This window comes from Brassica napus, chromosome C2 (assembly GCF_020379485.1).
Source record: "Brassica napus cultivar Da-Ae chromosome C2, Da-Ae, whole genome shotgun sequence".
In the NCBI taxonomy this organism is placed as follows: domain Eukaryota; kingdom Viridiplantae; phylum Streptophyta; class Magnoliopsida; order Brassicales; family Brassicaceae; genus Brassica; species Brassica napus.
Genome location: NC_063445.1, coordinates 18,746,394 through 18,760,815, shown reverse-complemented (window position 1 = coordinate 18,760,815; position 14,422 = coordinate 18,746,394). Strand labels below are relative to the sequence as shown.

The window sequence follows — 14,422 nt, the reverse complement described above, 5'->3', positions numbered from 1 at the left end:
CGACTTTCACTCACTTCCCTACCGACAAGCAGCATCTGTGGTTTCGTCAGTTTGCGGTAAGTATTCTAATTTTTACTTATAATTTTAATCTTTAATATAAATTTTCTACTAATTGTGTTTTTTTTTTCAGCAAGAGTTCAACTGGAATTCCGATGAGACGCTCTTTATCTATCACCACTTCGTCCATAAAGTTATGGACAAGTATGAGAAGCAGATCCACGAGTGGAAGAAGAAGTGGGAAATCAATAAGGTTCGATTTAATTTATTAAACAATTTTTTTAATTTATTAAACTATTTTTTTTTATTAAACTATTTTCTTTTTTTTTTTATTAAAAGGTCCCAAAGTCGATGAACGACACGGTCTGGAAGGAGTTGTGTGCGCATTGGGATAAGGAAGAGACGAAAGAAACTTCTTCCACCAACTCCACCAACCGCAGGAGCGACCGTAAAGGGAAGGGCATCTACAAGCATAACTTGGGTGCTCAATCTATTGCCACTCTGGGAGATCGCATGGTAAGTTCAACCGCTTTTTCTTCAATTATTTGAGTTTCAGAATTTTAATTTATTGTGCATTTCTTCTAATTTCTAATGTTTCTTTAATTTATGTTTTTTTTCAAGGCGGAAGAAAATGATGGCGAGCCGGTTGATGATCTCGCCCTAATGAGGAGGGCGTATACCAACAAGAAGACCGGCCAGATTGATGACGGTCTTGTGAGGGACGTGGTCGACCTGGTCCAAACTCAGGTGGTAGACGAAGTGTCTCAGCTTCAAACCGAGGATGACGCTTCGACGGCTTCGACCAACTTGTCCCGGTTTCGAATCAACGAAATCGTTGAATCGGTAAGTTCTTTTTTTTTTAAGTTCAATTAATTTATTTCTTGATTTTTATTTTATCATCATTTTATATTATTTAAATTTGGCTATTTATATTTCAGTCGGTTCCAAAGAAGAAGGGACGTTTGGTCGGTTTGGGTCGTCGCTCCCGGTCGGCTGCTCCTTCTTCTGCACCACCGCCATATGTTGATCCAGAAGTTCTTACGGCTCAGCTGAAGGACAAGGATGATCGGATATCTGCGTTGGAGACCCAGATGGCAGCTCAACAGGCGGGCTATGAGACACAGAAGAGGCTGAAAGAGCAGATGATGAAGATGATGAAGAGGATGTACCCGAACGAGGTGTTCCCGAACATTCAAGACCCGTAGTTTTTTTTTTTTTTTACCAAAAACTCGGAATGTTTTATTTTTATTTGTAGAACTTTGAATTATCTAATATGTTTTCAGTTTTAATTTTAATTTTATATTTTCGAATTTAAATTTCACAAATTTTAATTTTTTTAAAAAAATATGAGAAACACTTATACACTTATGCACCCTCGGAAATTTCCGACGACCTTTTCCTCGGAATAACTCGTCGGAATTTAAAAAAAAAATCCGAGGGAATGTTCCTCGGAATTTTCCGAGGGACTACGTTCCTCGGAAATTTCCGAGGGCCACGTTCCTCGGAAATTCCCGATGCAAATTCCGAGGAAGATCTCGTCGGAACTTCCGAGGATTGGACCATCGGAAATTTCCTCGGAATATACCGAGGAAGTCCTCCCTCGGTATATTCCGAGGAACTTTCCGACGATCTAGTGGTCCTCGGAGTTTCTTTGGAAATTCAGTTCCTCGGAATTCCGTCGGAAATTTCCGAGGGATTTCCGAGGAAAAATGAATTTCCGAGGAGTTATTTCCGAGGATTTTTTTCGTCGGTATGTCGTCGGAATAGTCTTATTCCGACGACATACCGACGATTTTTCCCTCAGTATGCCGCTGTTTTCTTGTAGTGTTCTCCGTTTTTGGGCGTCTCAGAATGTGAAGAAAGGAGGTTAATTGATGAGCGTGGATATGCTACTTCTTGATGCCAAGGTATTTTGTTTAACTGAGATCTTTTTTAATTAACTACATTATTATCGAAGTTGTGTTCAAGATCATGTTGTCTGGGTAACTTGCTTTCTTCTTGGTGACAATGGTTCAGGGCTTCAGGCATCGATAAATGTATACCGGTTGAACATCTTCTAACACTTATTGACTGATGGGTCTGTTTATGAGCTGGGTGCTTTTGATGTAACAAGAAGCAACCGGGACGTCTTTATGGAGATATCCGAAACAGTTTAAACCAATCCCGATGGAGCACTTCAGATATATCAGGTTAAATTTAAATTCACACTTTTAATACTTCTCAATATATTATTTTGATATAAGACTTACTAGCTTTGCGTATGTTTCTACCACATATGTTGTTGGACAAGTAAAGGAGACTAGAACTTCATACAATAAAAGAGACTCAGAGTACAACGCATCATAATTACCATAAGCATCAAAAGGTATAAACTCATACAGTTTTTTTTCTATTAAAGTTTAGCCAACTTTCTTTATCATGCAACTAGCTCCAATTCTTAAATATATAGTTTGCCCATCTATACTGAAAAGTAATATTCTAGTTGTCTTCACTATTTCGTGATTTGGTATTACTATATACAAACTGCTTTTGGACCAAAGCAAATCAACATCATATCATATGTATGTTTTATGGATAAACGTGAAACCATCTCTAAATAAAACTCTTAGTCTTACGAATTCAGGTTCCAAATAATTAATGAGCATTATCTCTGTAGAACCCATACATTTGTATAGATTATACGTTCCTTTCTTAATAAATAATTTGAGCTGTCATCCTAAATTATAATTTGATCTTATCTTCTCCAATGCTTCAGGCAAATGTAGAAAGCAACTAGGTCCATGTGTTGGCATGTATAAAACATTTCGTAACTGTCGTTCCAGGAACTCAAATGTATGCGTAAGTGTGTTTGAAGGATTGGCAAAAGCCCTTGATGAAATGAGAATTTCTGAGTAGGAGTATTGAACCGAAGGTGGTGGTTGCCACAAACTTTAACCCTAAATTGGGAGTAAGAAATTAACCACCATTTCTTAAGCATGATATAGCTGGTCTTAAAATGTTAATTGACTCAAGTTCTTTTTCAGGTCGGCTCTTCCTGAATGCAACCTCTGCAATCCATTTCTATTTTAATAATGAAAGTGGTGCAGGTAAAAGTTATCTTGAGAGGTAATGACTTTCACCACTATTTTCTACATAAGGAGAATACCTTAATAGTCCAAACCCACTGACTGAAAGCAGTTCTTATTTAGGACATGTGGCATTGGCAAAGGCTCAACCTCCGGCCCTACAAAATATGGGGGTGTTAAGAAGATTGAGTGAATGACGGTAGCAGAGCTTAATGACCGTCATGAAATCTCCACTGCAGGTTTGCCGTTAAATCAAACATAATTTATCTTACTGCAACATATCTGACCCGTGTGTGCCTCTAATAAATCAAAATAAATTCAGTCAGAAGAATTCATTTGCACTGGCGTTGTAAGTTGAATCAACACATCAAATGGATGGTGCTACATTTCTTGTTCCAAGTGCTACCAAAAATTGCAGCGTGAGTTTACATCAGCCACATGGGCTTCCTGTAATGAGGTGAATGCTTTTGGAGTCATAAGGTAAGCCATCCTTAACGAGAACACCAATTAAAGTTCCATTTTTCAATTCTCATCCCGTATATGTTTCAAAGTAAGACACCATTCTGGGAAACTATGCTAGGTACCATGTGCAAATGACTGTTTGGTGCAACCGACACTAACACATTTGTAGCTTTTGACACTAAAATAACTAAACTGACCAATATCCGGCCTGCAGACGTTTCCCACCAGCAGGTTCTTATTTCTGCTGACTAGCACTTTCAGGTTCTTATTTTTTTAGGAAACGACTACTAATATTTTCACATTCTTTCGCTTATGAAGGCCACAGGTCCACAAGACCCACAGGATTGGGACCTTCCACAATGCTTACAGGAGATTGTTGGGCGAACTTTAACCTTCTATTTAAACCTATCTCACTTCAACTTCACTGCAAAATAACAGAATTTCACTCTTGCATTCTTGACAACAAGTCAACAACCAATGCCCTCCCTAGCATAATTTTGAAGTCCAGTTGGTCAATATAACCAGCACCAAATTATTAACAATTAAAATAATTGGTTTAATTTTCTTAGTCATTTGTACATTTAATGTTAAACTTAGATCAGTACATAAATTAATTAAAATTTTCCATAAAAAATTTCTTCACACTGAAGATATAATCTGCATATAAAAAACAAGAAAAAAATAAATGAGATGGATTCATATAGATCGTTTTGAATACTAATGCAAGGTCACAAATATATGTTCTCCCTCGGCCTTCGTATATTCATCATTCGAAATTAAATCAAATCAGTTAACTCATAATCTCAAAAGGTTCTACAAACAGGTGAACCCAAAACGAACAGTTGAATATATATCACATTTTTTCCAGTAAGAACGATCGACCTATTATTATTCTTCACCACACCTCGGGCACCGAGGTTTCAAAGAAACAACTTGAGCACATTAGAGATTCTCAACACCTTCTCTTTCACAACTAACATATTGCAGTTCCTCTCCGTTAAATATTATCAGCCACTTTTGCGGTGTAGGAACACCAGCTATTCCTTGGCAAATGGCAACTGGCTAAGAAGAAACCATCACAAACTGATGAACGTAACACAGAGTCTCTGGTGGGCTCAAATCGAGAGTTAGGAAACACTCTTCGAGTAACAATAACCCAGTTTTACAATCCACATATAACAGAACAAAGTGACCAATATATAGCTATCTTGCTACACAGGCAATCTCTATCACAGCTTAATTGTTTTTCCTTAACACAAGTTCCATGAATAAAAAATTCCCAAAACTTTTTCAAAGTTTAAAACATCGGCCACCGTAGTAAAGAACACAGACTTACTCAAACATGTATGAATTACAAACAAAAAAAAAACAACTTTTACAAAAAGAAAACCAAAGACCCATTAAAATAATTTCATATATAATATTTTTTCAAAAAAAAAGAAAAATTCATATATAAGAACAACAACATACCACATACACAAACCAGATACCAAACACTAACAATTCTCAAAACACGAAATTTTAACTTCATAACAAATTAGCATACGCACCAACATAGATAGGAAAAACATGACCTCCACTTCAAATAACACAACAAATCAACAACATAATTTACAAGTTTGAATATCACAAAGATCAACAACCCGCGCGTAGTGCGGGAACACCACTAGTATATCATTATAATTTAACACTTCATATATTTAACATGTAAGAATACTAGACTCGAGAATCTTTAACTTATAATCTACATATAATTAACAAAACGATTAATATTTTGTTTTAAAAGTCATAAAATGCTTATATAAATTATACTTTTAAGTAGTTCTATCGACTATTTGGAGTTTTGTTTATAATTTATAAAACATTTGTGTTCCTAATTATCATTTGTTATAATGTAACTTTCATTACTTAATTTGTTTATAATTACTTTAAATTTATGTTTTATTAGCTAGACATCAATTTTACTGAAGATCCATGAGTATCCCAAATTGGATTGATAGTAGCATAAATTACTCATATATGTAAGGGAAATTTGAAAAAAAGGAACAACTAATCTATTCTATTGTCCCCTTAGTACAAAATCAGTTTTTTCCACTTTCGGACTTTCACTATCTTTTTTGTAACTAAAAATTCATATCATTATATTTACAATGCAAAAGAATTAAGAAAAATATAGAACATGAAGTAGTCAAGCATGTGCTATATGAAAAATATTTTTGGATTAAAAAAAAATTGGAATAGTAAGTTTTAAAATAGGCTAAAAGTGTTAAAATATCAGATCTACCATCTACCATCTACGGAGACTTTGAAAATGCAGTCCGAAATACACCGAAAACACAATGATCTACCATACATAGAATGCACAATACACCGAAAACATATCCATCTAGTATGGAAGAATAACTAATCTACAATTCCTTCTATGTTTTGTATTTTTGGTAGATCACATGACATACTAAATATTCTTATATCTGTCTTGACAGAAAATACATTCTACGCGGTTTTCTTTTATCTATAAACTCAGTATTTCCTATCTACGAGTTCATTTATTTTCTAACATTAGTAGAATATAAGTTCTACTATATTTTTAAACAAAATCCAAAAATTTAGGAAAAAGCGGTGTTGGGGTCAAAATCGGTCACGACAGAGTCAATGTCTGAAAGTCCGTGTTGAGGTCGAAAACGGTTGCAACGAAGTTAATATCAAAATCCCCGAAGAAGAAAACATAGAAACCTTCTTCGACAAATACTTTTTTGAAATAGATTCTTCTTTACGAAAAGCTTTGCGGAAGAAACGCGAGTCATCGGACAAGAGCTCGAAGAGGGTCGCTACGCAGCAACCGAACGCATGTTCCGCTTGGTCGCTACGTAGCGACCGAGCTCGAGCCAAAGCTCGGTCGCTACGTAGCGACCGAGCTCTTCCAAAATATCGATACGACATTAGTCCATTCGTTCTCGCCTACCCTTCGATGCTATCTCCCGAAGACCGTAGCGAACCTATTTCACGATTCCTCGCCATTCTAAGTTATTGATCAATCTTTACCGTAAAAACCGCGGAAAGTTCGTTCTTTATCGAAAGAAGCCGTAATAAACGCTTCGAGTCGGAAGACGGCCCAAAGGGACCTAAGACATGACTCGAGGCCCAACTTACGATTTCTTAACCAACACCCCGTAAGCCGCATGACGGTTTACGCTTGGTTCGCAAGGAAAGATAAATGTCAATTTTCCGCGGATAAATACGAAATTGTGAAGATAATTACGAAGATCGGAAAAAAATGGAATAACTTCATTTTTATGCTATGGCGACTTAAGGGCAGAAGGGGAAAAGCATAAACCGACCTTGGAGCCAGTATATAAGGAGTCCTAGGCGAGAGGCATGGGAGGAGACTTTTCAGATCAAACTTAGCACTTAGAGCAATTAGGCAACTTTCCGTTTTTGTTATTTCGAGCTGCGACTCAACTAGGTTTTGCAGTCTTAGGTTGTTAGAACTAGGAATCTCGCCGACAGCTCTAGTGGCCAAGGCTTCTACCTTGTTGTAACGCTCATACGCAGATTGGAATAAAACTCCTTTTGCTCTCTTTTACGATTTCTTATTTCTTTTCGTCTTTAATTGCGTGTTCTGATTACTTGGCATGTGGTTTAACAGATATCCGGGACCTCTGGAAAATTAGGGTTTTCCTAACTTTCCTTATTTAAACGGAAATCGACAGTGCGAATTTCGGTTCCCACAGTGTGGTGCTAGAAGGAGGGGGGTTGCGGATTACTCTAACTCATAGCCGCAAAACGCTTGATCAAAACAATGTCTGGAAATACGAAAGAGAAAATCGCAGTTCGCAACAACGCTGGTAAGAAAACTCCAGCCGCCACTGCGCCTATGGCCAATGCCTATGCAAACGCCACAGTTCTTGAGAAAATCGAAAAACCTTTCTGCGACTTTTCGCCACAGGAAGTGCAATGAAACGAGCTCGCGATTTCTCATTTTAAACATAAAGGGAAACGATAAATCTTATCAAACCCCGTAAGTTTGGCTCATTACCGAACAAAAAAAAATCTCAATGCGTAAGGGTTTTACCAAAACACGTTTACCGAAAACATTTCGGAAGGGTAAAACTTGTTCTCCCAAAAACCGCAGAAAACCCCTAGGTTAATCTCGGAAAAAGGAAGCGCAACAAATCGATTACACAGCTCGGTCGCCACGTAGCGATCGAGATCTAGCCAAGCTCTGTCGCTATGTAGCGACCGAGCACGCACAAGGCTCGGTTGCTACGTACCGACCGAGAACACACACAGCTCGGTCGCTACGTAGCGACCGAGCACGAACATAGCTCGGTCGCTACATAGCGACCGAGCCTTCACACAGCTCGGTCGCTACGTAGCGATCGAGCACGCACACAGCTCGGTCGCTATGTAGCGAGTAGCGACCGAGCACGGCCTCAGAAAGGTCCTCCTTTGGGTTCTCTTTTGAATCCTCATCGAAACGCTTTTTGTTTCGTCTCAGTCGGAGTTTCCGTTGAGATTTTACGACGAAAACAAGTAGGACTCTTCTTGGTTTGCTTCCACTCGCTACGTAGCGACCTGTCAGACCTTCACTCGCTACATAGTGACCTATCAGGCCTCAAAAAGGTCCTCCTTTGGGTTCTCTTTTGAATCCTCATCGAAACGCTTTTCGTTTCGTCTCAATCGGAGTTTCCGTTGAGATTTTACGACGAAAACAAGTAGGACTCTTCTTTGCTTGCTTCCACTCGCTACGTAGTGACCTGTCAGACCTTCACTTGCTACATAGCAACCTGTCAGTCCTTCTTTAGGTTCTGTTTTGAATCCTCATCGAAACGCTTTTCGTTTCGTCTCAATCGGAGTTTTCGTTGAGATTTTACGACAAAAACAAGTAGGACTCGTCTAAACTCCTTCGCTTGCTCCTACTCGCCCTTACCTCCATCTTTGTGTTCTCCTTCAAATCTCGATCGAAACGTCTCTTGTTTCGTCTTGATTGGAGTTACCATAGAAACTTTACGATAAAAAACCCGCAAAGACTTGTTTTCTCGCTTGGATTCAGATTAATCGTATAAAACGGCAACGGTTAACTTAACATCTTAGCCGCCTCAACTATACGATTACGTTGAACCTTTTTATAAAAATTAACGTCGTATCTAAGAAGAAGATAAAAGTCAAGTTTAAAGGATAAAGACCAATATCGAAAATGGCGAACATACACGAGAAGAGGAAGGGAAACAAGCAAGCAAAACTGAGAAGAGACAAAACAGCGTCTTCGAGAGAACTAAGGTATTTCCGACTTGAGATTTTTGAAATCAGACTTGGAATTTTCAAATTACTAAGAAATAAAAACGCCTTTGAGACTGCCATAGAACTTTAGGGAAAGTAAAACCTAGGTGGATAGTCTAGCGAACTAAGTCTTAGGCCATTTTTCTTGTCTCGATATATCAATCCATAACTGTTCAGCCAGATCTTGCAAACCCATCTAAACTCTCCGAAAATCGAGAAACGATCGCCACGCATATCAAGCTCGCTTCTTAAAGAGAGAAAAAACTAGAGACATGAACGTCGTCTTAAAAACTAGAAACATGAACGTCTAGCAATTTTCTCGGAACTGACATATTCCAAGTCGTCAAAGTGGAAACAAACCAAATCACAGTCCAAGCGTCATCTTTAAATCGTCCAGGATTATTGATCATTTCAAACCTTACAAGAAGAAACGTACACAACCCTTCAAAGTATCGGTTCAACTGTTTTCTTTCGTAAAAAAAAAAAGGAGTAGGTACGTATACTATACTCGTAAACTCCCAAACTTCAAAAACTTTTGCAAATCGTTCGTCAAGAAAACGATTTTGTCAAAGCAAATCGTCTCAAATAGGCAAACGACAATCTAAAATTCGTCTAAACGCTAGCAACAAATCGAGACAATCATGAAGATAATATCAAAGACTATACATCATTTCTTGTCGCAATCATGCGTACAGAAAACATATACCAATATCAAACTGAAACTCGACGATTAGCCAAAGTATTGAAGCCCTTTCCAGTTTTAGAAAGCCAGTTTCGTTTAAAAATTTCTACGAGAAATCTTCAATCACCAAAGCATTTCTTTCAGTTTCCGTTGTACCAAGTGAGTCACGGAAAAGCATCGAAAACGTTTTTGATGAAGAAAACTCGAGAATAGACGTAGCATCGTGCACAAAGAGATGCTTTCCTCCCGATGGTGGCTAGATCCACCTCTGGTCGACCAATTCATTCCAGAAACGAATGTGTCTTGAGAATCCTTTCATAAAACCTATGAAAAACGTTCTGCGACTAGATCGTAATGAAATAAACTTCGGTAACACTCCATAAGTAACTCCAAGCAACTTTCACCTAGGATCGAAATCACAGCAGAAACGTTTCTCGTGAAACCCACAGAAACAACACTACTTTAACATATGTTTACATATCACTGATCTACAACCTTCGTAAAACCGGTCCCCGTTACTTACGCGAAAAATCCTTTGTACAATCAGACCAAGTCTTACGAAGAAACTTTCTAAAGTTAACATAACAGGCTTTATGAAGAACCATGCGGCTCGCCGGCTTCTTCTTTTCCCTCGGTCAAATCCGAGAAGGCAGTCGTCCCGCCAATGACTCCACACTGGTTATGTAGCAAACCTCTTGGGCTTCGTCTTCCTCAAGCAAAAAAGATTCGATTTTCATAAGACTATTGGTTACATTGTACGAAATATTCGTCGTATAACTGAAACCTAGAGCGGAGAATCGTTTTCTACGACTATCGGCCATATTAGCATGGATAACCCCGTCAAACTTGGCCTATCAATCTCAACAAGCTCTCTTTGGCCCTCGGTCAATTACGCCTTCCACTAAAGGTCCAAACCAATATTTGCCATCCCCTTTAAGGACGATCGTAAACTAACATTACCTTAAATGTTAAAGTACCATGATCTAATCCTTGATCTACAACATCCTTGGCTATCTGAGTGAACATATCTCTCACGCCAAGCCAAACTATTTGAGAAACCATAGCTCCATCACTTAACGGCTAAACGACAATCTACGATTTGTCTAAAGACGTCGTGTGACTATTAAGAGAATAATTATCGTATAGCCTACAGTCGGAAGTCATATGATGAATTCTTCATAACGAAACTCAGTCCTAACAACCAAATAGTTAAAGGAGGATTTAAACTTTTCGAAAATTGACCTAGTTCAATACGCTCCACAATTCACTTTAAGCCCGCAACGTTTTACCCATAATACGCGGCATGTAAGGAAAAATCTGTAACAAAGCTTCTAGAGCTATACGAAACATCCTAAAAAAAAATGCACGAAATAGATCTCGGAAAGCCAACACTTCACAAAGCACTATGAAGGAAAACGCTTCTTCCCATGAAAAAATTTACGCGACACCTCAGTCCAAATTCCTCGATCGCAAATCAAATTATTAGCATCCAACCAGGAACAACAATTTTGGCTGCGAACATCCGTAGTCAAACAAGAACGTTTCTCAAACGCAGGGCTAAGACTAAACCCTTGCAACATCGCAAAACATCTTCAAGCCCGCGAACATTTCAACCAAGAAACGCGGCATACGAAAGAATAACAAATCCTCAGCCTCGCGAGACGTCGCAGACGCCTGAAGATTCGTTCTTCGACGAAATTTCCTTCCTCGATAAAAACACTTTCTTGGAAGACCAGACAGTCGTACGCACTAACATCTTCTCAAAACATATCCTTCGCGAAGACTCGAAACTGTATTTTTTACCATTAAGTTTGTTGCTGATCACAACGAACTCTTAACGTCCTAAACAGACTTAGCCATCTCGTGGAGATGACTCTCGTAGATCCGACACAAGGATAATAGCGCTATAAAAGAAACCCAAAATTTTGGGTCAGCACTTCCAGGAGGCTTAAAAATTATCCTTGGAGAGATGCTCGGTTCCATCCATACAAGTCGTATAAGCCGAGAACCTATCGCGGACTTTAAATCGGTATGGAATCAGGATGAAACTGAAACGGGATACGTAAGTCGAATTAGTCATCGCACCCTCTAAAACCAGGAGTAAACCTAGGTCTTGCCCTAAACCCAGCGCACTGGTCTCTAACATCTCTAGGCATAGTATCAAAAACCTTCATACAAGATCCCAAAATTTGTCTCTTTGCCAATATTCGAGCGTCTTCAGAAATCCCGCAAGATTTACACACTGCAGAAAACTCTCGAAACAGATCACGGATATAGCAGTTCACACAGAGTTAGATTAACAGATGACAACTCGTAGTCTTCCTTCTACACTCATATAAAATGCCATCGGCAGCAACACGCCTGAAAACTGCTACATAAAAACTAGACCGGAAAGGTCTCGCTGGAAAACAAGTCATAAGAACCTTAACTCCAAGACGAACTACGAAAGGCTTGATCCCTTCAACAAGGGTACGTAGGCAGCCGTCATAAGGCGCAGCCCCAATCTAATCGCGTTCTACTCTTAGAAGAGCGAGAAGACCACTTACCACGAACCTTTTCGACCATTAATTCCGCCTAACTCACCTAACTTGCCAAGCCACTCGCTAAAACCTCACGCTAGAAGCTCATGGTTCTAACGAGCTGGGGGGCTAACTGTTGGAGTCAAAATCGGTCACGACGGAGTCAATGTCTGAAAGTCCGTGTTGAGGTCGAAAACGGTTGCAACGAAGTTAACGTCGAAATCCCCGAAGAAGAAAACGTAGAAACCTTCTTCGACAAATACTTTTTCGAAATAGATTCTTCTTTACGAAAAGCTTTGCGGAAGAAACGCGAGTCATCGGACAAGAGCTCGAAGAGGGTCGTTACGCAGCAACCAAACGCATGTTCCGCTCGGTCGCTACGTAGCGACCAAGCTCGAGCCAAAGCTCGGTCGCTACGTAGCGACCGGGCTCGAGCAGGAGCTCGGTCGCTATATAGCGACCCAGATCGAGCCAAATCTCGGTCGCTACGTAGCGACCGAGCTCGAGCCAAAGCTAGGTCGCTACGTAGCGACCGAGCTTGAGCCAAAGCTCGGTCGCTACGTAGCGACCGAGCTCGAGCCAAAGCTCGGTCGCTACGTAGTTACCGAGCTCTTCCGAAACGTCGATACGACATTAGTCCATGTGTTCTCGTCTACCCTTCGATGCTATCCCCCGAAGACCATAGCGAACCCATTTCACGATTCCCCACCATTCTAAGTTATCGATTAAACTTTACGGTAAAAACCGCGGAAAGTTCGTTTTTTATCGAAAGAAGCCGTAATAAATGCTTCGAGTCGGAAGACTGCCCAAAGGGACCTAAGACATGACTCGAGGCCCAACTTACGATTTATTAACCAACAGCTCGTAAGCCGCATGACGGTTTACGCTTGGTTCTCAAGGAAAGATAAATGTCAAGTTTCCGCGGATAAATACGAAATTTTGAAGATAATTACGAAGATCGGAAAAAAAATGGAATAACTTCATTTTTATGCTATGGCGACTTAAGGGCAGAAGGAGAAAAGCGTAAACCGACCTTGGAGCCAGTATATAAGGAGTCCTAGGCGATAGGCATGGGAGGGGGACTTTTCAGAGCAAACTTAGCACTTAGAGCAATTAGGCAACTTTTCGTTTTAGTTATTTCGAGCTGCGACTCAACTAGGTTTTGCAGTCTTAGGTTGTTAGAACTAGGAATCTCACCGACAGCTCTAGTGGCCAAGGCTTCTACCTTGTTGTAACGCTCATACGCGGATTCAGAATAAAACTCCTTTTGCTCTCTTTTACGATTTATTATTTCTTTTCGTCTTTAATTGCGTGTTCTGATTACTTGGCGTGTGGTTTAACAGATATCAGAGACCTCTGGGAAATTAGGGTTTTCCTAACTTTTCTTATTTAAACGGAAATCGACAGTGCGAATTTCAGTTCCCACAAGCGGTTTCAAAATGTTTCCTAAATCTATTAAATCTTTTTTATTTCCTTTTTAAATATTGTTCCCTAAATTTGAGTCTTGTTCATTGGACGACGGGATCCATGGTTGATGATTGGCTGAAATGACGTTAAGCTTGGTTTGTGCCTGTGATGCCAATTATAAAGACTAATAATATCGTTTCCCAATTGGTTAGCAGATTGAAATGTTCACATAACTGATCTCGAGATTGAGATTCCAATTGATGTATTGATGGCTTACGATTGATGAAAATCCAGATGGTTCTGTCAAAGAAATGGTTCTTGATGGGATTGTACCTTCACCATTAAGGAGACACCAGTCTCTAAAGAAGCAGTGGGAAGAGTTGGGAAGCTGCTCCACGGTTATTAACAGGCATCGATATCTCTTAACAGCATTGCTTCTTTTGGCCTTCCTCTGCACTGTTTATCTTTACTTTGCTGTCACTTTAGGTGCTAGGCACTCCTCCTGTTATGGCTTGACTGGGAACGACAAGGCTGTCTGTCAAAGCCATCTCTAAAGGGAAACTCAAATTGTTTTAATACATTGTTCTTGTACTACTGCGTTCTTTTTTCGTTTATTGATTCACTGATTCTATAATGCCATTTGTGTGTAATTGTTCCAGTTACATGGTGATAAACCAGAAATTTGTTCGAAAGTATCTGTGTGCTAGTAGTTTCTTGCGTCTAGATATACTAAGTTTGTGTTAACAGAATTCATAACCACTAAGCCCGTCTAGCTCAGTTGGTAGAGTGCAAGGCTCTTAACTTTGTGGTCGTCGGTTCGAGTACCCATGGTGGGCGTATTATTTTTAAAGTCAGGTTCTCTGGTTAAAAAGAATAATGGTATAAGCATTAGTTATACTCAATAAACATGACCAAGAACAAGAACCAAGCTCTAGGATGTATAGTTCCGGAGAAAGATATATTACCTGCCACGGCCTTTCCCAGTTGAGTGGCATAGGACAAGCTCCAAA

General features: G+C 39.5%; 1 protein-coding gene and 1 non-coding gene across 2 annotated transcripts; both read left to right on the top strand.

Moving 5' to 3' along the window:
• Positions 1–13,347: 13,347 nt before the first annotated feature.
• LOC106354937 lies at positions 13,348–14,008 on the top strand. Its single transcript, XM_048747968.1, has one exon. It carries the CDS (start codon positions 13,724–13,726, stop codon positions 13,964–13,966), a length of 243 nt encoding a protein of 80 aa, XP_048603925.1. The 5' UTR covers positions 13,348–13,723; the 3' UTR covers positions 13,967–14,008.
• Positions 14,009–14,175: 167 nt separating this feature from the next.
• TRNAK-CUU lies at positions 14,176–14,249 on the top strand. Its single transcript has one exon. It is a non-coding gene; the product is annotated as a tRNA-Lys (tRNA).
• Positions 14,250–14,422: the final 173 nt, after the last annotated feature.